This window comes from Chionomys nivalis, chromosome 2 (genome assembly GCF_950005125.1).
Source record: "Chionomys nivalis chromosome 2, mChiNiv1.1, whole genome shotgun sequence".
NCBI lineage: Eukaryota > Metazoa > Chordata > Mammalia > Rodentia > Cricetidae > Chionomys > Chionomys nivalis.
In genome coordinates, this window is record NC_080087.1 from 45,484,731 (window position 1) to 45,509,418 (window position 24,688).

The window sequence follows — 24,688 nt, forward strand, 5'->3', positions numbered from 1 at the left end:
CTTCATTTCAAGACAGAGAAATCAAACTGGAAGTGAGATTAAAGCTTCCTCCCTTATAGCTAGGTTTCTTAGTTATGGAAGGTTTCATGAAAGCTTTTAGTGGGTAGAGGGGCTGTATCAATGGTTTAGCTAACAAGGACTTCTATAAACTATAACTCCAATCTGCCAGGCAACATGTGCCCGGTGGTACAAAGATGTCACAATTCTTCTTGGGGTAATCAGCTGCTCTATGATAGGATTCAAGACCTGTGCCACAGGAGAGTATTACCATCTGGTACTGCAACTTGATCAAAACTTCATGGTTATTAGGAGGTCTTGGGCTCTAACAAGGGATTTTATAACCGCTTCTTAGCTAAGTTGACAAAGTATAAGATGGCTTTCTAAATATATATATGTTAATACCATAAAAATGTTCCTTTAAATCTAACCAGAGAAACCTTTGTTTGCAATAAAAGGTGGTTAGTGAAGAAACTCTTTGCTTATCATGCAGAGAATAAGTGATGGCTGAGTGGTTAACCCTAAGCAGGACATTTATACTACTTCCCTCCAAGGCTCAGGAAAGTTCATAGCACAATGTGTAGAAAGAATGAAGGGCCAGGAGACAGAGAGAAGGGCATGCAATATTCTGTCCATGATACAGTCATTGGTGTCAGGATCTCACAGCCGCTGAAGCTGTTTTTACTGGGTCTTCACAAGAATGGACTGATCATCATTCAACCATGGATCAGGGGGAGTTTTTGGAACCTGACTTCTCCTAGCTCAACTATTGGCTCTGAGTTGTTCTAAGGAAGGGGCAATCATAATCTTCAGTTGCTTACCCATTGACTAGTCCATGGGTTCCAAACTCATGGTCACACAGACGACCCTGGTTAAATTCAGTTGTTCACAAACCTAAACAAGGATATGAATATAAGGGACTTGAAGGGAAATAGGACTGATGGCTATGAGCGGAGATAGGAAAGGCTATATATATAAGATATAAAGTGAGAGGGACACATGCACAGTACACATAACACTTTCAAAGAAAATATTTAATAAAAATTGTAATCTAAAAATTGTCATCCTGTTCAGCCAATCTCACCTTTGTTCTCATTGCTCCGTTCTAGTTTTTACTTTTTCCCATAATGTTCATCATCTGCTAATACGTTACTAATACATCTGCTAATAATTGCTTCATACTGATCCCTTATCTAGATTCTTTGTTACTAGTCCTGGAAGAGTTTTCTATTTTATTCACTGATACAGCCTCCTTTGTACATAGTCTATAGCTTCTTTACTCCATAAACATGTTGTATGTGAATTAATGTTTAAATTTAATATTTAAATATTTAAATTGGAATATGTATTACTATAGAAAGAAATTATTGAAAAAAGTGTTTGATTTCCAGCCTTCTTAAGAATGTTACAGCCAGACTTGGTAATACAGGCCATTAATCCCAGCACTTAGAAGACAGGGGCAGATGGATCTCTGTGAGTTCAAGGCCGGCCTGGTCCACAAAGCAAGTTCCAGAACAGCCAGGGCTACACAAAGGATCCCTATCTCAATCCCCCTGATAAAAAGGAACTGATATAAGCAAATTAGATCAAAAAAGTTTTTATAAATAAATCTAACACAAGCAAAACAGGAAATAACTGTTAATGAAAACAGTAACAAGCTCTCACAATTTTATAAAGTATAGCTATACTAGTCATTAGTTTAGAGTAATTTAAGCATTTTAGCCTTTGAGGTTATTTAGACTAGAAGAATCTTTTTTTTTAATCTTCAAGTTTTATAAAAAAGTTAAATCATAATACAATAATCCTTAGGGATTTCTTAGGAAATCAAGCTAAATGTTATGTTTGCTGCTTCTTAGTAAAAGTTATAAAAGGATAACAAATCAATTGAAATAAGAAATATTAACTTATATGTATTTACAAACAAAACTCCACTGATGTTAAATCAACCTAAAGCAGAGCTCAGATGACTGGTACAGTCCAGCAGGAGGGTGGTGGACACAAACTGTCTAGTATAGCTCTACTCAGATGACTGGTACAGTCCAGCAGGAGGGTGGTGGACATGCACTGTCTAGTATAACTCTACTCAGATGACTGGTACAGTCCAGCAGGAGGGTGGTGGACGTGCGCTGTCTAGTATAACTCTACTCAGATGATTGGAACAGTCCAGCAGGAGAGTGGTGGATATGCGCTGTCTAGTATAACTCTACTCAGATGAAGTGGTACAGTCCAGCAGGAGGGTAGTGTACACCGGCTGTCTAGTATAACTCTACTCAGATGATTGGTACAGTCCAGCAGGAGAGTGGTGGACATGCGCTGTCTAGTATAACTCTACTCAGATGAAGTGGTACAGTCCAGCAGGAGAGTAGTGGGCAGCTGCTATATAGTATAACTGGTCATGGGTTTCATTTGTTCCTGTTAAATACTTAGTGTTGAAAAAATTTGCAGTGTTAAATAGGATTTAAACACATCTACAATAACAGGCATATTGTGAAAATGTACCCATAAGCTGTTTATGGGCCAACTGGAAAAATAAGCCATACAAAATACATTTTCTTATATCTGAATTTCAATATTCTACACATTTGAAGATTCCATTTCCTGTTCTCCTGAAAGGAGAAACATTTGTTTTATGGTATCATAATTTCAAAGTTTTGAGAAATTCTTAAATTTTCTCCGTATTCCTTTCCTTCCATTTTGTGCAAATTAACAAACAGTATTGCTGTAAAGCTTGGCTGATCCTCTGCCTGTAGAGACTCAGATAAGGAGTATGAACTACATTGGATCAGTCTGTGTTGGATTGGAAAGTTTCAAATCTTTTTAATACAGTCTTTATCTTTACTTTCTACTGCAACACAGAACTCAGTTTTTCATAGTTTGAGGAACAAAATGATTCACCAGAATTACTTACGATGAAAGTTGAAAACTAAGACTCTTCTGCTCCATTTTTAAGTGTATATCTTTTAACTATGGGCATATAATATTCTAAAGTTATTTTATAAAATCTTTGTTTCACATCTTATCATATACTAATATCTTATAAGCCACTGATTTACTGATTTTATTTGTTTAAATCTGTCTTGTTTTTATACTTATATGACCTTGAATGCCATTATTCTTTGCATTCTCTGAATTTGAAAGTGTTGCTGTTATTTTGGGATGTCACAGTTGAGCAAAATATACAAATTATGAAAGTATAAATTTTAGTTTGATGGCTCACAGGACCTTTTTTTGTTTTCATATGAACCATCTGTTGTTATTGTTCTGGCTTTATGAATATCATCTACTATAGATTAGAGTGATGATATGCAAATAACAGACAAGCAAGCTGTTAATTATAAGTGAATTCACTGTGATAACAAGTGCAGTCGTTAGAATCTTGTTATTGAGTCAGTATTATCTATGGCAAGTTTGGTATCCGGAGCTGGTTGGTTATCAAAAGTGTGACTTAAGGCTCTCCTGCCAGTGAATGATTTATGAGAATAGAAGAACTCTTTTTTTTTTTTTTTTTTTTTTTTATTCTTTTTTAATTAAAATTTCCACCTGCTCCCCGTTTCCCATTTCCCTCCCCTCCTCCCAAATATTGCCCCCTCCCCCCACTCCCCTCCCCCTATCCCCACTCCTCTTCTCCTCCCCCCACACCATTCCCCCTCCCTCTCGATACTGAAGAGCAGTCCAAATTCTCTGCCCTGCGGGAAGACGAAGGTCTTCTATCTACGTCCAGGAAGGTGAGCTTCTAAACAGGCTAAGCTCCCAAAATGGAACCGAGTAGAAGACCCTGATTTCAACCCACAAACTTATGAACACCTAATTTTTGATAAAGGAGCTAAAAGTATTCAATGGAAAAAAGAGAGCATCTTCAACAAATGGTGCTGGCAGAACTGGTTGTCAACGTGTAGAAGAATGAAAATAGATCCATATCTATCACCATGCACAAAACTCAAGTCCAAATGGATTAAAGACCTCAATATTAGTCTGAACACACTGAACCTGATAGAAGAAAAAGTTGGAAGTACTCTACAACATATGGGTACAGGAGATCACTTCCTACGTTTATCCCCAGCAGCACAGACATTAAGGGCAACATTGAATAAATGGGACCTCCTGAAACTGAGTAGCTTCTGTAAAGCAAAGGACACTGTCACTAAGACAAAAAGGCAACCCACTGACTGGGAGAAGATCTTCACCAACCCAGCAACAGACAAAGGTCTGATCACCAAAATATATAAAGAACTCAAGAAACTAAACTTTAAAATGCTAATGAACCCAATAAAAAAATGGGGCACTGATCTGAACAGAGAATTCTCAACAGAAGAAATTCAAATGGCCAAAAGACACCTAAGGTCATGCTCAACCTCCTTAGCGATAAGGGAAATGCAAATTAAAACAACTTTGAGATACCATCTTACACCTGTCAGAATGGCTAAAATCAAGAACACCAATGATAGCCTTTGCTGGAGAGGTTGTGGAGAACGAGGCACACTCATTCATTGCTGGTGGGAATGCAAACTTGTGCAACCACTTTGGAAATCAGTGTGGCGATTTCTCAGGAAATTTGGGATCAACCTACCCCAAGATCCAGTAATACCACTATTGGGAATATACCCAAGAGATGCCACATCAAATGACAAAAGTATCTGTTCAACTATGTTCATAGAAGAACTCTTGTCTTGTCTTTGGGACCCTATTACAGGATAATGGCTTGTTTCCTTTGACAGCGTAATTAATGTCTACTGTCTTTATCTCTTCATAGACTTGTTCTAAAGGTATTTATGCCACAGCATAGAACGATGCTGTTTGAAAATTAGGTCCAGAATATTCTATCCTTAAACTGCCTCTGTGCATATTGTAGACCGGTAGTAAATTCACATTGAACATATAAACGTGTAAGTTAACCTTTGCTTTTTATGTTTGTTAGACTTATTCATTATATAAACAGTGAGTCACATTTTGTGTTTGACAAGCGGTAAATCATTGACTATTAATTCACACTCTGCATTCTATTGAATTACCTAATGGAAAGTATTCTCCTGTTCTCTATATAAAAGTCACCTATAACGTCCACTTAATGTGCTATGTCTTCATCAATATTTAAGCATTTTTGTGTGCAATATCTCCTAGAGAACCTGCCAGAAAGCACACAGAATTTACACTGATTTATTCCTGCAACTATAAATTTCTGTAATTTGAAAAAAATAATATTATTTGTGATGAGTGGCAAAAAGGGAAAAATCCCTGTTAAAGCTGCCTTGTGAGTTCAGAAACGTCAATACCTAAACCTAACTAAATGCCTGTACCAGAGCGACAAGCCCAAAATTGTGTCCACATATTTAACCCTTATGTAATTTTATGAGTTTTATTGGTTTTGTCTAAAAGCAAGAAGTTTTATTTTTAAAAATTTAGATAAGATTTTTGGGAGAAAAAGAGTTAAAATGTAAGGTAAAGTTAAGACATAAAATTACTTTTGGCTAGCTCTTAATTATGTAGTTTCAGGGCTAGGCGTAAACTTTGCATGATCTAATTGCTATTAAAATAGTTTTCTTGACACAATTACATCTTTGAGGTTTTTGTTTTTTCTTATAAGTGGTGATTCTGTGTTGATATTGAATTTATAGTCATAACAAGTAAAATATTCTCAATTATTAATAATCATAAATTGCACCTAAGAACTATTTTTTTAATTAGCTTTGCTCTTCATGTCTGCACTGCATTACGGGATATTCCCAACCTTCAGAGCTAAATTTTTATAATGCCCACTGTATATATGCAAGTTATCATACATGATTTAGTATGTGTGTGTGTATGTATGTATGTATGTATGTATGTGTGTATGTATGTATGTATGTGTGTATGTATGTATAATTTCATGAAAATGGGTGATGGAAAACTTTTGAGTAAACATTATACATTTCCCCCATTAGAAGTGAGTTTAGCGTGGCATTCTCAGTTTGTGTTCTAATTAACTCAAGTCCAGATACGAGATAAAATCAACAAATGAAATGGAACTAGGCAAACATTCCTAAGAGCTGACTAGAGTTTTTTAACATGGGCTCTTTGGCAGAGACCAGCATTATTAAATATGTATGCTTAATATTACCTTGGTTGATATGTAAAATTCATTACTCACATGTTTGTTATTCATTTTTTTCAACCCTTCTCATCCACAGGCTTTGCTGTTTCCTGAATTACAAACTACCCTACTCTTCTGTTTTGGAAAAATATATAACCTTACCTTTATTGAGGTTTATTGCTCTACCGTGTTTAACTTTCTGACATTTGCATATTTATAATTGTTGTAGTGTAAGACACCACCATATCAATTTTGTTTTCAAATTTTAATTTATTTTATTGAAGCAGGATCTCAAGAATCCTTGGTTGACTTCAAACTATTTATCTTTGGATGACCTTGAACTTCTGATACTTGTGTATCACAGGTTTGCACCCAACATACCTGGCTTATGTTTTGCTGGGTATCAAACTCAGGGCTTTGTGCATTTGAGGCATGCATGCTATCAACTGATCTACAGCTACCATGTAAATTTGAAAGGAGCAAACCATGGCTTAAGCAGAAAGACTCAGCTAAGTACATGCTTGATTGTTATAAATCATCCATGTATTTACTGTTTTCCACTTCTCTTTGATGCAGAGGTACCTTCCAGTTGACACCATCGAAACTGGCATCCATCCCATATATTTTTGCAGCACTCACTACATTGAAATGCTACTGAAGGCTGAGGTGCCACTTGTGTTTTCAGCTTTCCACATGTCTGGTTTTGCTCCATCACAGGTAATCTGCTGTAGAGTTCTAGTTCTTCAATGCCCAGATATCCGACTTTAAAGAAAATTCTTTGCCCTGAAATACAATATAATATATATGTATAATATACTTATATATTAAATGTAATATATAAGTAATATAATTAGATTATATTTATCTACATACATTAATTTTCTTTTCTACTATTTTTAATTAATATGCTATTTTGTTTTATTAAATTATCCAGTTAGTCAAAATAAGTCTAAGTTGCAGTTTCTTTATATTTAATATTATTTATATTATATTTATAAAAAATATTTTATGAATTATTTTATATTCAAACTGGTAAAAAATTAGCCGTTTTCTCAGTAGATAACTACATATTGCCAAAAAGTAACCATTATCACTCTTGAAAAACGTTTTTGTTCATTTTATTTTCTTTTAATCAAATTTGAAGTTAAACAAGTAAAACTATGCCAGAGTTCTTTACACTAAGCAATAGCTTAATCGATGGCTTATTGGATCAGCTTTATACACTTGGGTAGCTTTCTTCATTGTAAACTGCGCTTTCATCCCTTTGCATTTATCTTACTAGAGAGAGCTCCCTCTTAATTAAACAATAGCGCTTCTTGACATAATATGTGCTTCTCTGCCTACCCTGATGAAAGATCACACCATTATCACATGTACCTATGTGAGGCATTCTGCTTGCTGCTTATGAAGTTATTAGCAAATTTAAGCATAGCATGAACTTCCATTCAGGTGGCATGGAAGTTTAGCCTTTAGTGTATGAAACATCTGCTTTAACACTGAATCCCAGAATTTTAACTCTGTTGGAGGTAGTTGTTTAAAAAGCACAGTATATTTATTATAATTTATAACAGTTGATTCTTTCATATCTTCTAAAAGTCTGTGCTGAGAGCACTGTTCCTGAGAGTTTCTATTTGCTGTCCTGATGTTGACTGGTAGAGTGTATATCTCTTAATGCTTCTGATCATGTTTAGTCCCTAATATATATTCTTTAATTTAGAAGTGAATAACCAAAGATCATGGGAGCATTAATATCTCAGGACTTGCATTATTAATTTAATCTTTAAAAGAAAACTTCACTTATCAGTTCTGTATATGGTGTAAGTCTGATATACCTTCATCAGTATAAACTGCATACCACCCTAGCATGGTAGCTCATATTCACAAAAATAGCCCTTTGTGAGTGTGAGGCAGCAGGATTGCCATGAGTTTGAGACCAGCCTGTGGGATACATAATAAGTTCTAGGCCAGTCTGGGTTAAGTGTGAGGCCCTTTCTCAGAAATAAAAAACCAATCAAAACAAAACTATAAAAGAAGCCTGAATATGACTAGTTCATTTATTTAATAAGGTATTATTTCTGAATAGTGACATTATTCTTTTTAATAATGTAGAAAGCCTTTCAGCAGCTCTTGGGTGTGAGCTAATCACTTGTCTTAAGTGCCTATCACTGCTTGCTGATTATTTACCGCTTTATTGCTAATTATAAAATATAAAAACAGGTATAAGTAACTAAATAGGTATACATGATTAAGTCATTATTAGGGTATAGATTTTGTGTTTCAAAGCTTACTCATTTTGTTCTAATTAGGAGTAGCACTTTTTGAAGCTGTGTATTTTTCAGCACAAGAGGGTTGGCTTGTTAGTGAAGGACTTGTGGGATGGTTGCTAAATGAAATATACAGATCTCTAGAGTGAAAATAATAGGCTCAACTTGAGCACAATGAACTAAATGTAGTTAGGAAAGCGCATTTGCTGATTGAAGTTTCTTCTAAGAATAACTGCAGTAGGAAAGGAAACAGAAATGGAATTTGCATTCTTGTTTTAAGTAAGCAGTGTAAAATCACATTCCAATTAACTTTCCAACAGTTTTATTCTTTGCTAGAAAATTTATCATACTGCATTTTCTGCCCATTCTTGGCTTATAAAATACCATGTATCTTCAATGGTACATCTCTGTTCCTTGGGGGCACCATCTTGCATAGCACTGCGTATTGCACAGCACTGTGTCAGGGAGCAGGCTAACTTGACTGACCCTCCTGTGTAGAGTGCACGACAATCCATTTGGCAGTTATCACCATCACCATCTGTTCCTTTACTTTCATTTTGAAACCAAGACTCCAGAAAGCTCTTTCATGTGTTATGACACAGTACTTTTTGAAACTGTAAAATTATACACCAAAATCAGATATTCCAGATGTGTAACAAAATATCGTATTTGTAATCACTGTTTGTGCTTAAGGATGTGTTTGGAGCTTTCATCTCATGGCAGATAGAGAAATTCAGGAGTGATGGAGTGAATTCCTTCACTGTATTGAATCACTCAGAAACACTTCAGACAGGGTCTAAAGCAATCTTCCTGCCTCAACCTGCCAAGTGCTAAGATTTTATCTTCATGTCCCCATGCCTGGCTTTAAAACCACTTTGATTCTTCAGCTATTTTTTCCCTTTTTACTGTGTGTGTGTGTGTGTGTGTGTGTGTGTGTGTGTGTGTGTGTGTAGTGAAAACAAATACTACAAGGCCAGAAGAGTTGCTAAAATAGTGTCTTTGAATAAAATAGTCGATTATTTAGAAATCATTCTTAGTTTCAGTTCCATAGATATATTCAATCAATTATTTTGACTTGAATGTTTTTGATTCCTTTATTTTTTATGTAATTTAGATACCAGTAGAAATAATTTCTTTCATATAAAATAATATTGTATTGCATGTTAATGCCATTTGGCATAAGCTTAAGTGTGGTTAAATATCAATTATTTTAGGAAAACTGTATTACAGTTTGCACATTGAATGAATGATGTTGCTTCTTTATGATTCTAAATGATATTTAAACATACAGATACCTAATAATGTAGTTAAAAACCTAAAATTTCATTTGCCATATGGTTAGCATTATTTAAAAAGACACTATGGTCATAGGATGAGATTTTTGAAAATGTGATTTTAATGACTGAAATTCAAAGGTCAGAAGTTGACATAATTAATAATATATAGGAAGCAAAAATTCAGTGATTCAGTCTGGTATGGATGACTTGTGTTTCCTCAGTAACCACACAATGATGTCAGAACCTTCTTTACCTCACACCTATATTACACATACAGTGTCTGAGAAATAGCCACGCTAAAATATGTTATCAGAGTGGACCCTAGTAAGAGGAGATTTGGACAAGACATCTATAGAGGGTGGTCACATGTGTGACAGGGAGAAGAGCCTCATCTGTTTACACAACAGGAAGAGAAAGAAGGCTCCGAAGAAACCAGTCCCAGTGCCACTGTGACCAGATTTTCCTTGAATAAGATTACTTGTTTTCGCTGCTTAGTTTCTCCTTCTTTGTTTTGGCACGCCTAGTAGACTAATTAATACATGTTAGCCATAGGAAAGCAGATCAGCATGCTAAATAATAAGAAGAAAAGCACCCCTTAGATTTAATAGTGAAGTTTTTAATGGACAAAGTTATAGAACAAAAAGAACACATCTATCTGTATCCTTAATACTTATGTCAAGTTGAGATAAGTCACCCTTTCTGCTTCTTTCTTATCTCTTAACCATAGTCATTGGAGGAGTCCAGGGCCTTGAACCTGCCTACACCCAACCATGCTGTTCTCTGTGTGTGTTCCCTTGGGACATGTCTATCTTTTGGTGCACATTCCTCTTCCAAAAGAATACAGGGCAGACTGGGTCAGGACTCACCCTGATATTCATTTGAAGTTGACTATCTTCATCATGACCTTACCCCCAAGGAAGGTTACGTTCTGAGGTGGTGCCTTTGCTGATTTTTTTTGAGGGGAGGTTGGGGTAGTTAATACATAACAATAATATACCAATTAAAGAGTTGAAAAGGAAACTTTTTTGTAAAAGTCTCATTTTTGAATTATTCTCTGTGTTAGCTCCCAGCTAATATGCTCTTTGGTTCTATTTGTTTTAAATTCTTCTCTGATTCAGAAAGAGTCTATTTGCATTTAAGATTTCATAGCCTATCATCTGCATAATTATACACCTGTGATTACAGGTGGCATGGGGAAACAACGAACATCTCTGAACTCGGGTAGCCTCTTAGCACTTGTTAGCAGAGAGTGACTGACGTTTGGGGAAAGAGGAGGACAGTATGTCACAAGAAGCCATGTAGCAGTATGAGCATGAGCAGTTCTGACATTATCAGGTCCTCAGCTCCCGAATCAGGAATCCACGAATCTTTTTACCCATGCAGCAAACAGGTTTTTAAGGCCACTAGTAGAATGCTTCTCTATTTTGATTAAACACAAGGCTTTTTATTGGTGTCTTGTGTTACTAGTTACTACTTTTTAATAGGTAAGTGCTGCTTTTTATTCCTTTTAAATAACCTCCCTCCCTTTTTTTTCTTTAAGATTTGCCTGCAGTGGATAACTCAGTGTTTTTGGAATTACTTAGATTGGATTGAAATATGCCATTATATTGCTACTTGTGTTGTCCTTGGTCCTGATTATCAAGTGTATGTCTGCATAGCTGTTCTCAAGCATCTGCAGCGAGACATTCTTCAACATACCCAGACTCAAGATCTACAAGTCTTTCTCAAAGTAAGTATGCTCATGTCTAAGGGGAAAAGTTGTTAAAAGTTAATCACTAATTTGGGGCACTTCATCATTTTCTTAGGCATTCTTCAATTGCTGGGATAAGACACCTTAACCAAGACAATTTATAAAAGAAAGCAATTTTAATTTGGAGTTCACATTCCCAAAGGGTTAGAGACTATGACTATCATGGCAGGGAACATGGCAGCAGGCAAACAGGCATGGTACTGGGGCACTAGCTGAGAGCTTTCAGGTTTATCCATAAGCAAGAAACAGAGAAGGCTAACTGGAAATGAACAGTGACAAATGTCCATCAACAAGGCCACACCCCCAATCCTTCCCAAGCAGTTCTACCAACTGGGGACTAATCATTGAAATATAAGAGCCAATGCAGGTCATTCTCACCCAAACTAACACAATTATCAGATGCTTATCTAGCCCCTTATCACCAAATCTGCTCTGAGTGGTAGATATCATTGTTTTCACTTTTGAAATGAGGAAAGTGAGCAGGGAATTAAGTTGCTTAAAGCCTAAATTCTGTCCTGCTAGAGGAGAGAAGGATCCAAAGCTTTAAGTTAGCCAGATTAGGAGAGAAGGATCCAAAGCTTTAAGTTAGCCAGATTATTGCTGCATCGTATTTGATCAATAAATGCTCAATTTATTTTGTTCAAAAGGTTGATAATTGTAGCATGAGGGGCCGGCCATTCTGTAACATGAGGGCCGGCTTGTTGGGGTTTCTGTCCCGCCTGGTACCCCACAGCCGGCAAGTCCCAAAGAAAATCACACAGAGATCTCTATAAGTTATAAAACTGATTGGCCTATTAGCTCAGGCTACTTATTAGCTCTTGTAGCTTATATTAACCCATTGTTTTTATCTATGTTAGCCACATGGCTCGGTACCTTTCTCAGCAGGGTAGATTACATTTTGCTTCTTGGTGGTCTGGGCAGGAATGGGAGGAATGGGCTTCCTCCTTCCTAGCATTTTCCTGTTCTCATTGCCCCACCTCTACTTCCTGTCCGGTTGACCCACCTATACTTCCTGTTTGGCCAATCAGCATTTATTTAAAATGTGATTGACAGAATACAGACAATTCTCCCGTACCAGATAATTATAAAAATTATTGTTCCAGAATATTTTTCTAAATTTCCCATTTTTATAAAATGTTTACATGAAATTTTTATAATAAAAATCAATAAAAAAGAGCAATAAAAATAAATAAATAAATGGCAAAAAATGTTTGCATTCTTTCACTGCACTCGCAATAGTAGAATATTTGATAGTAACCTTAAATAAAATAACTTTGCTTACTTTCTACATTACAGTATAATGTATTTGAAGTTTAGGCAATTAGCAGTCATGATATGTAAATACATTGCTATATGTAGTTCTTGTTGGATTTGTAAGAAATCCAACTGTTGGTTTAATGCTGAAATCATAATTGAGTTTGACATGTTTTGGCGATTCATCTCCCCATTCATCTCACAGTCACAAAACATATTCATCCATCAAAATGTGAATGTATCTCTTACTAAGTGAATGATTTGTTTTTGTAAATTAGGTTTTTTTAATATTAGGTATTTGCCAAAATTAGTTTCCATTGAGTGATGTTTTTAAGGTGATGCCATTAATCACTTAACACTGCCAGCCAATCATTTCTAATTAAAACTTTTTGAATTCAAAACATCGTAAACTATAAACATCACTGGAATTATAATCTTAGAATCATTATTAAAGAAAATTTTTGACAGAAGAATACATACAGATGGAATAATAAGACAGAGCTCTAAATAATGATTTGTGTGAGGTGATCTCGAGATTAGGTCTTTTTAATAGGGATTATTCTGAAGACAACGTGGGCTCACAGTCAGGGATATTTCATCTGCTATGGTGATTGGGTACTGAATTTAGGGTTTAATGTTTGTCTATATTCTTAAATCTGAATTTTCCCAGTGCGTAATTCTCTTAACTCCTTTGAGTTTAGTTTATTATATAAGTTTTATTACTATCTGAGTTGTTTCTTTTCTTCATTTCCCAACATGCCCTTTAGCTTTAAATTATGACTCTTAGCTTTAAATAAATGGTCTGTCTAGGTTAGTGAAGGACTTTCAACACTTTCTCAATAAATATTTGTTAAAAAAATAAGTATAAAAATCTCTTAGGTGAACAAACTAGTTTTATTTATACTGAGCCACAAACATCATTAAATTTTTGCAATGCTTCCTGCTGTCATCTCCAATGGAAGAATGTCTCTATGTGTCTTTGTTTAATACTGGTGACTACTGCAATGTCATCTTTCCCTGGACAGTTGCAGTAGGGTGTAAAAATGATGGCTAATTTAAAGGTGAACCTAACCCACTGTGTGCTAGGCACAGTGCCCTCAGCTTAGCCTAAAGGGTTTTAAATGGTGCAAAGGTTATTATCTAATTCCTATTTAAAATTACTAGAATTTGAATTGAGTCTGTTAAATCCCAACTAAGACCTTGTTGGTAAGGAATTAACTTCAGCATGTGTCCTCAGGCTAACCTCACTTTAAAATTCTGTTATTTGCATTTTTCTGAGAGATTCGGAAAAGGTGCTTTTCTTGCTGGTACTATGACTTCATTTTTGTTGTTGAACTTTCAGTGTATAGTTCTCAGAAGCCTTTTCTCTTTTGATGGGCCTTTTATTCTTGCAGAATAGATTTTGGTGTAGTTTTCTTAAATGTATGCATATACATATATAATATTTGACCTCCATTAAGATCTATAGAAGCATCTTACTTGCAAAATATATGACTATATGTGCAAAAATTCTCACAGTTAACTATATATAGTCATATATGGTAACATGTGACTCAGACTTGCTGAAGGGGAAAAAAACTTAACAATATTTCTCCATAAAACAAGAAGCTACAGCTATGATAATATCCCTTATAATGACAATTCCATAGTTTATTCCTTGATTTGAATATCTGCTGGTACTACTTCTAAGGGGAAGCAAGTTGAATTAAAACAACTTGAAAGTTTTATTTTGTAAATAAACCATTTTTCATCTATAAAAGATAACGAAAGGGCAAAGTAATGGCTCAGTGTGCAACCTGAAAAGCTGAAATCAATCCCAGGAAGCACAGACGGTAGAAGCAGAGAACTGACTCCTGGCAATTGTCATCTGACCTCTGTACAGGTGTACACACACAGAATTATAACTTAAGGAACAAAAGGATGATAATTCCTTGTGTAAAAATAAATAGAATGAGCATTTGACTGTTATAAATGTTTCAGTTATTAAGGCACAAGTGAATTAGTGTTCAGAATACTGAGAACCTGAGATGTGTTTAATAACCCTCCAGTTATTGCCAGCTATTCTAAGAACCTCTAGAAAACTAGATGACTTTTCTCTTAAATGTTGAAAATATGTGCTTCTTTTCTCAACTTAAGTTTCATGTATTGATTGAACGTAAGACCATGTCATGACAAAGCCTTGCTTTCCAAATGAAACTCTGCGTGAAATATGTTCTATAGAGAAAATATCTGCCCATCCACATTCATTTTAGCTTAGGCTCAAGAGTTTAAATCAGACTGTTGAGAGTCTAGACTTCTGCCTGAATTTCCAGCATCCCACCAGAGAGTTCTTGGTGATTCTGAATCACTAAACTGAAAAGACAAGCAGAAGTGGCTCAGATCAGACAGTGGGGAACACCACTAGCTGTCAGCCCTGCTTCACTGTTGGAGCAGGGTTGGATGGGGAGTTGTATGGGTTTGGATGGATACTTGATATTCCTGTCCTCAGTATACCACTAAACTGTCTGAGTCAGTAAATATCATGGATATGAACTAATGGAAGCCAAGTACTCGCTACATTTTTGTTCTTGCTTTGATTTTAGCTTTTTATTTTATTTATTTATTTTTAAGACAGCGAGTTACTACTTGGTCCTGGCTGACCAGGCTAGCCTTGAGCACTGGGATTAAAGGCTTACACTTCTGTGCCTGGTTTGTTGTTTTGTTTTTCTCAATATCCTTGTAGATAACAACTCAATGTGGGCTCTATAATAGAATAGTCTTTAAGCACGCTGAATACAAACTCAGAGGCAGGTGTGGTGGTGCCTGCCCTTAATCCTAGCACTTGGGAGGCAGAGGGAGGTAGATCTGTGAGTTCGAGGCCAACCTGCTCTACAGAGTGCATTCTAGGACAGACAAAGGTACACAGAGAACCCTGTCTTGAAAAACCAAACAAAAACAAAACTCAGAAATTGGGATTCAACCTGAAGACCAGAAAAGCAAAACAGCCAGCCACTGCCTCTTAACTCTATCTCAGTTCGAAATGGTGATCCTGGTTCCACGAATCTCAGGATAAGACTGAGGCTGAGAGTTGTCTCCTCCCATTTTATAATCCTTTCTAGTGCTAGGATTAAGGATGTGCACCTCTACCTCCTGGTTTCTATGCAAACTAGTGTGGCTACTGGGATTAAAATGTGTGTTATTGTTGCCTCGTCTGCAAGACTGGCCAGTGTGGCTGTTTTACTTTTCTGATCTTCAGGCAAGCTTTATTTATTAAAATACAAATGAAATGCCACTACGACAGTCAAGTGCATCAGCCTCACACTTTAGTGAGACACCTTTTGAAGCTATGATGAAGCACTCAAACTCAGTTCTGAGACCTAGTCGTCTATATTTACTTTTTTATCCCTTTATTTTATTCATTCGTTATCAGTTTTCTCTTTGGGGATGCTAGGGATTTCAAACATTTTTATCTGAAATAGCCACTGAAAGTCTGTGAGTTACACAATTCCAGAAAAAAAAAAAAAAAAAACTGTTCTCAAATTTCATAGCTAACTAGAAAGTCTAAAACCATTTTCTCCTGTCAGAACATTGTGATTTGTGGATTCTATATAATGCGTGTTAAAAAGCATCTCTATACACATCGATTTGTTGGAATCTTTGTTTCTGGGTCCTGTGGTGAAGTCTGAGTGTCCCATGAACTGGCCTTGCACGTTCCTTCCCCTCTCCTGAGCTCATAGACTGGAAAGGATTGTTAGCATCCATTTGTCCGTGCACCCTAGGGACAAACTTCACTGAGATGCCAAGACCAGGGGAAGACTACCTTCCATTGGAAACCAGGCTATGAAAGCTCAGAATACTTAATTAAAAATTCTGCACTGAATCTCGCATATTATAGAAAATAATTTATAATTATGAGAAAAATCAGATTAATTTCAACTCAATCAGTAACTTGTTGAGAGGGATGTTTTGTTGGTGGCTGCAGCTGCTGTTATCAGAAGGTGATGACAGGGTAGAAAATGGAGATTAGACAGAAAAAGTGATGAAATACTATTATTAAAGCAGCTCAGCCCAGGGAATAAATAAAGCCTGCCTCGTTCAGCATCAGGTGTGCTTTCAGATGGCGTCTATGTTGCTGTTTGTCACTTGAAGACTCAAGTTTTATCCCTCCCTCATCATGTTAGCTTGGGTTCATTGTTTAATCTCTTCATACCATAATTTCCTTATCTGTGCAGTTGAGGATGAGGCAATAACTATTGTATGGAAGTATTGAGCAGTTACGTGAGATACCTAAAAAATACTTCTAGAACATTGACTGACACATAGCAAGTGCTCCAGAAAGAAAACTAATGATTGGAGTTCTATGACTCCACACCAGCCCCCTTTGTTCTTATTTCTCTGTTAGTAAACATATGTTTAGGGAAAATCTGCAGTAAAGAAGACATTATTTTTTGGAATCTTTCGTAACCTTTCGTGTACTTTTTGTCTCGTAGATTTTTTTTTTTTACCTGTTTGTTTTATACCAAGTACTTGCGTCATCTTAGCATATGCCATCACAGTAAGGCCTGCGGTGGATATAACTGTCCCACCTTTTTCAGAAACACTCTATGGCTGCATCCAGTCAGGGCCGTTCTCTCATTTACCCATCCAGAGCTGTCATTTCAGTTATCATCACATGTATCTTTCATGCTCAAATATGTAGGAAGCACATGTCTTCTCCTAAGCCTTGAGTAACGAGGTGTTCTCTTCAGAAATACTCACCTCAGCTGCCTGGCTATTTGGATCATATATTTGGATTTCTTCTCAGACCTGTAAGAAATATACATAACATAGGCATGAGTTTTCTGCATTCTCTTGCCTCTTTCTCCCTTGTAACTGTAGGGGTACTAGATTGTGGGTTTGCCACCACACGCAGCTTTTACCCGGATTCCAGAGGTTGAACTTGGGTCATCAGATTTGTGTGGCAAGTATCTTTACCCACTGATTCATCTCCTTAGCCCCATGTGTATGTATATTTTAATAATAACTATTTAAACTGAACAAAACATTCCTCTTAAGTGCTTTTTATGGAGTCCGGCATTAATGCAAATCATTTAAGTAATCTTGGCTAAATTTTACAGTTTTAGTACATCACCATTCTTCCACTTTAACCCACCCAAGCTTTTTTTCTCTATAAATTAATTTTTGAAAAGTTACCGTAACCTTGCAAACACATTAATAATCAAATGTTTGGGAGCAAATAGACTCAGTGATAAAAATCATACTGTACCTTGTGTCTACTTAACACTAATCAAAATATTATGCTTAATGGAATATTTGGTTGCTGAAAATATTTTTGACAAATAAGTTTCTGGTATCTTTGAAAATTATAATTGATAACAAATAGCTTTTAGAAATGCAGGTTACCTTCCCTTCCCTCATAGGCATATCTCAGAGGATTTGGGAGAAATGACAGTGATATCTGAGTATCTGTGAAGGGGAGGTTCTTATATTCTTCCCAAGGACTTGAGGAGCAAAAGCTGAAGTTAATAATCCTTGATGTATTGCCCTCACATTTTGCTGTGTCTGATGTGTACTCAGGAGAGCGTATCTTGACCATTTTAAAGACTGTCGGTTGACACTGTAATGACCACCATTAATGCTCTAATCCCTTACTGAATGTGAGACCATGGGCAAAGGACTTTAGAGGTATTGGCTATTCACTCTTTGACTTATTCCAGTATTGATGGAGTAAGGTCATTGGCTAATAAAGAAACTGCCTTGGCCCATTTGATTGGCCAGCCTTTAGGTGGGTGGAGTAAACACAACAGAATGCTGGGAGGAAGAGGAAATGAGCTCATACGCCTTAGCTCTGCTCTCTGGGGCAGACACGATGAAGCTCCGACCCAGGATGGACGTAGGCTAGAATCTTCCCAGTAAGCGCACCTTGGGGTGCTACACAGATTATTAAAAATGGGCTAAATTAATACGTGAGAATTAGCCAATAAGAGGCTAGATATAATGGGCCAAGCAGTGTTTAAAAGAATACAATTTGTGTGTTGTTATTCCGGGGCATAAGCTAGCCAGGCGGCTGGGAGCTGGATAGCAGGAACACAGCCCGCAGCTCCTACTACACAGTACTTTCTCTGTAACAGCTGTATCCCAAGCACTGGTGTAGTGGCATGATAGAATATCAGTGTCCCACACTGTTCTTAAATTCTGCTGAGAGAAACAGTATAGATAGTATTTCTGACATAATTCTTCTTACTGAAGGACACTGTGGCACAATAAGAGAGTCAGAGACATTGTTTGGACCATGCCGAAGGATGGGAAGAGCCATGAGTGCCTTAGAAGAAAAACCTTATGAAGAACTCTGGGGGAAACCCTTCATAAAATCTTAGAGGGGAAGCTGCAAAGCTCAGAGGCAAGAATCCCCATAGAGCAGTAGTTCTCAACCTTCCTAATGCTGTGACCTTTAATATAATTCCTTATGTTGTGGTGACCCCCATCCTTAAAATTATTTTTGTTGATGCTTCATAAATGCAATTTTGCTACTGTTATAAATAATAATGTAAATATCTGATATTCTGCATCCCTGTGGTCCCCATTGGCACATGAAAAATCAAGATTTATAGTCAGTAAACTTACGTAAGTTTGTAATCTGAGGATTAATGTGGAGAGGTTTTGAATCTTTCTTGGCTGAACCTAAATCCTATTAACTCAAATTGTTCCTGGTTAACTAGTATAGTTATATTTCAAACAGTATTCTACATTTACTGGATCCTGATCAAATGTTCTAAAAAAAAATAGAACATGGAATTGAACTTTTATGTTTGAAGGAAAGAAAGAAGCTGTGTTTGTATTATATCATGTGATAGCACACACAGCGCTGTGGTTAGGAATGTTAATTTCTAATGCTGTTTTGTAATTCAGCGTCCAAAATCCAGAGTTGATGAAGCAATCATTGAAAGCAAACTGATAAAAAAGCATTCTCTCAGTGAACTTTGTAAACCAAATTTATTGCAGTACAACCTGTTAAAGTGTTTACTTGAGCAACTGTTTCACTATTGTTACAAAAACATTAAAACTTTTTTTTTTAAAAAAAAATCTGTTTAAAAAAAAACAAACACTTTATAACATGCTTCCCAATTCTTAGAACAGGGTGGTTCCAATATACTTAGGGCTGCAAAAGAAACTGTAGTAAAACCATGCTTTGCGGAAATGGTCAGTCACAACTCGAATGATAGCCTAATAATCAAAATGGACATAATCGCAAGTAAGATTATCCTGAGAAGAGGGCTAAAGAATCTCTAGGAAGAGATGAAAAATATTCTACTTTAAAGATTAAAAGTGAAACTTGAGTGCTTTACATTTTTATTCAGAAATAAAATTGCCTCCAATTTTTTTAAAACAATGAACAATACAATTTACACAACTGCATTTAAAATGTATATTTAAATTTTTCCTTTATAATGTGTCGTTTCAGTAACCTTTTATGCTAATATTATGATATCTCTTCAGCATAGTTACTAAAATATATTCTTTTAACCTTAAAATTTATATCTAAAAGAGGAACCAGTTTTGGGGAAAAAAATTTAAAATAGAAATACATTTAAGCCAAGTAATTAACTGTGGCTTCCCTATGTAGCTTTATGTTTAAATGAAAGTAGAATAATTAAAAGATGTTAAGTAGTTTTTCATTTTTTTTTGCCAGTAAAGTATTATTAGAGCCATTGTTCAAGCACTGCTATTTTTCATTGTTAAGTTGCATTTAATGAATAATACGCTTTTATTTGAAAATCATGAATGCATCCTGTAACAGTTCTCACAGCATTGAAATTTCTCTGTTAGGGAAGCCATTGCTATAATTATCTTCCAATTTAAGGTTACTTTTAGAGTAGAAATGATCAAAGCCAAGTCACTCACATATACTTTAAAGAAAATGCGTAAGTTTGTAAGAGTTCTATCATTACAACAATAGCTTTTTAAGATGAATTCTGGTACAGTAAGGTTGATCTTATTTTTATCCTTTTCCCCGTGGTGAACAAGTACTTTTGATAGACAGAAATTTATATAGACATAATATTCTGCCATTAATTAAGTGAACATCTATTTGTTTTGTTTTCTTTGTTGAGTCAGGGCTTCACTATGTTGCCTAGGTGACACTGAATCTACTATCCTCTTGGGACAGTCTGTCAAGGACAAGGATTACAAGTGTGTGTGACCAAGCCCGCTGGAACATCTTCTGTTTGGTTCAGTTGTATGCTGAATAATTTGTGTCAACTTGGCACAAACCAGAGTCATGAGTGGAAGGAGCCTCAATTGAAAAAAAAATGCTTCCATAAGATCCAGATGCAAGGCATTTTCTTAATTAGTGACCAATGAGGAAGGACCCAGCCCTACTGTGGGTAGTGCCATGCCTGGACTGGTGGTTCTGGGTTCTATAAGAAAGCAGGCTGAGCAAGCCCTGTGAGCAAGCAAGTCAGTAAGCAGCACCTCTCCATGGCCTCTGCATCAGTTCCTGCCTCTGAGTTCCTGCCCTGTTTGAGTTCCTGTCCTGACTTCCTTCAGTGATGAACAGCAATCCTGAACTATAATCCAAATAAACCCTTTCTATCCCAAGTTGCTTTGGTTGTGGTATTTCATTGCAGCGATAGTAATCCTAAAACAAGTTTCATGTTTATCAATGGGAGGACATGGTTTGCCTTGGCTGTTAACAATCTAGGATACAGTTCTTACTTCAGTCACTCTGGTGTCTTGTGTGCACAACCAAGAGCTGACAAATGCTAGTAGAATGTACGAGTGAACAGTGAGAGAATGGCTGAGACAGTCCTTCACCTTACAGTGAAAAGTGGAATTCACACTCTTGGTTGGATGGGTTAATGGTGGATTCCTCAGTAAACACCATTTAGTTTCTTCAGCGTCTGTCAACCCTGCTGAGCAGTAATAATGTTTTAGATTGTCTATATCTTTTTTTCAAATGGTGTAGATTTTGAGTGACATGTGGCACACTAATAATAAAGTTATACATAACTACATGCATGCTGTGAACTATTACTCATAAGTGAATATATATGAGGTTTTATATATATAAAATATGAATACATATGATGCTTTTAAAATCATCCTTTATGTGAAAAATTATATGTATTTTTAACTACCTTATGTTGATGCATCTCTTCTATCAATGCTAACAAACTCTATAATATGCATTGCCTTTCATTCTTTGGAACTGCTATTGTGTTTATGTCATTTATTTTTCATCTTTAAATTATAAACTTGTGAGGGCATGATTCGTCCAAAATTTTTATATCCTCAAAAGCTAACATAGTTGTGTAATTGAGAATAGCTATTTTGAAGATTTTTTAAAAAATCTTTCAGATAGATACTCTGTTAGATAATATTTGAGAGTGCTGAAAGGCATAGTCAAACCCTTTCCCCAGAGACTTAAAATAATAAATAGATGTTCATGCTGCTTATTCTTGAGTGCTCAATTGGGACACTAACCATTAGAGCGAAAGTGCCTGCTTACATGCACAGTGCCAGCATTGTGAACCACAGACTGATGGAAGGTTTTATGAGCAGTGGCTGCAGCACAGATTTCGTGTACATCACAGCATCACAGAGAGAGTTGAGAGCCATTACTAGTTACGTAGTTAACTATTGAAATGGGATATAATTTGATAGGAAGAGCTGCTGCTATTGCTGCTGATGCTGTTAGTGGTAAAGCAGTTTTGTTTTTTAAAATAACCTTGCCCCATGAGGCCATGATTCATTCCTGACAGGTACAGACACGGCTCCCCAAATGAAAAGCAATTATACACTTACTAGCTATGTAAACTGCCCCAGCATCTACAGCAGAAAACAAATGATACTCCATCTACTTAAACATTATTCACCTGGAACTGTGTATCTTTCTCTAAGCAAATGAACTTCCCTTTCTATTTTTCTGGCAGGAAGAAGCACTCCGTGGGTTTCGAGTGAGCAACTACTTTGAATACATGGAGACTCTAGAGCAAAACTACCGACCAGTGCTGCTGAGAGACATGCGCAGTCTGAGGGTGCAGAGCACATAGATGACAAGGGCTGCCCTAACTTTATGTTGTATTCATTTTTAAGGGAGACAAGGCGGCGTGATTGTGTCCTGTCTACATTGGCAGCATGTGCTTTGTGTGTCCAGGCATTGTCCGTCAGTGTCGAAGTTTGGAACAGAATATATTCGTGTTGCTCTTGGCTCAGTTTGTGAAATGAAGTGAGTTCATTTTTGCAAGGTTTTTGTTCTTTAAGTTTGTAGGAGCAGTCCTAGCTTTTAGTTTGTGTTTGACTTAAAAAAGGATCAAAAACCTTAATGTAAAACCTAAAAATCCAAAACTGCTAGAGGAAAAGGGGGAAAACACTTGATTTGAAAGAGGCAGTGGCTTCTGAATAAGATCCCAGGAACTCGGGGAATGAAAGCAAGCAGAGACAATTGTACTACATACTTGTAAAGTAGAAGAAAAGGAAGGCAGGGTACAAATCGGGGAAAAGAGTTGTCATGACTCACCTGAGAAGGGCGAAGATCTAGAAGATATGCCGAACTAAATAAACTACAAAATAGTAAAAGAACAAAAAGACTCCAGTCAGCAACTGGGCAGGGAAGTGAGCAGACACTTCAGATGGTGAAGCACCCATTAAAAATGAGTACATGAAGAAAGGCTCACTGCCTTTATCCATAAGGAAAATGCCAATCGAAACAACATTATCTTACTAAAATGGCTATCATCAAGAAAAGGAATGCCAGTCAGGCTTGGAGGCAGACACTTATAAATTGTTAGTGGTAATTTATAATGTAGACTGATCTAGATTGAAATTAGTATGGAGGTTCCTCAAAAAAAAAAGTTCACCTAAGTTGACCTAGCCACACAATATATCTGATAAAATAAATAAATGTACATCAGATTACCATGGAGATCCCTGTACATCTCTATTCACCATAGCCATATTTGGAATCAGTCGAGGTAGACAGTGCAGGTACACAATAGAGTTTTACTCAGTCATAGAGAAGACCGAAATGAAGCATTTTTAGGAAACTAGAATTGGAGACCATGTTAGCTGATAAAAGCCAGTCCCCTAAAGGAAAGCATCACACGTTCTTTCTCCTGTGTGGAGGCTGCGGGGTGAGGCATGAAACTAAGAGGATGAGCAGTATAAAAGGCCTGGGGATTATAAAAAAGTAGTGGAGGGGTGAGGAGCCCCTGACATGGTTCAGTGATTAATGGGCATAGAATGAAATGTCCCAACCTACATCATCTCTACTGTGTAGTAATAGTTTTTCTGGTGATCTTGGGAAGAAGAGACAATTTTATTAAGGAAGGAAGGGAGGGAGGGAGGGAGGGAGGGAGGGAGGGAGGGAGGGAGGGAGGGAGGAAGGAAGGAAGGAAGGAAGGAAGGAAGGAAGGAAGGAAGGAAGGAAGGAAGGAAGGAAGGAAGGAAGGAAGGAAACGGGGAAGGGGAAGGGGAAGGGAAGAAAGGCCTGAGTATCAGAAAGAGTCCATAGAGATGGGCAAAAGGCTATTTTCTTCATTTTTACAGCTGTACATAGGGAAAAACACAGGCAGCGGCACGGTTGCTTATTTTCTCTGTGGTGGAACAAAGCACATCTACCAGGACATTGTCCTCAGACATAATTGTCTTTCTAGGAGGTGCTTTTTGGACTGATACCAATTTCTAACTTTCCATTGGAAATTTGGGCTCACATTGCTCATTTAGAAGACAGATTGTCTCCCTCATGCTGATAAGCATTCTGCTATTATTTCATGGCATTTCTTGGTGATAGATTTGATTTGTACTGAACTTGAAAGCATTAAGAACAATAGATTTCTAAATTGAAATGATTCATACTGTATTTTATTTGAACAGAAGTCTCTGTGCCCATAGATTTAACATGTGAGGGTCTTTTTTCTTATATCTGTCCATTTACTGTTTGAAAGCCAATACTCAAATATGTTATTAATTTACCAATTTCAGTTTTTTTTAAAAAAATCCTATAGGTTATTTTGTATTCTTTGCTTATATAACCACATATTTTATAACTAAAATTTTTTAAAAAACTTTCTACCCAAATGAGCCATGCCTAAATTTATTC

At 36.5% G+C, this 24,688-nt stretch overlaps 1 protein-coding gene across 1 annotated transcript in view; it reads left to right on the top strand.

The window, feature by feature from the left end:
- Tbc1d32 (TBC1 domain family member 32) overlaps positions 1 to 23,909 on the top strand; it is a 220,742-nt gene extending 196,833 nt beyond the window's left edge. Inside the window, exons 31-33 of the mRNA XM_057761363.1 lie at positions 6,641 to 6,781; positions 11,146 to 11,334; positions 22,521 to 23,909. Of these exons, the coding sequence (XP_057617346.1) occupies positions 6,641 to 6,781; positions 11,146 to 11,334; positions 22,521 to 22,640 (450 nt within the window). The 3' untranslated portion in view covers positions 22,641 to 23,909. The remainder of the gene's footprint in view (positions 1 to 6,640; positions 6,782 to 11,145; positions 11,335 to 22,520) is intronic.
- Positions 23,910 to 24,688: the final 779 nt, after the last annotated feature.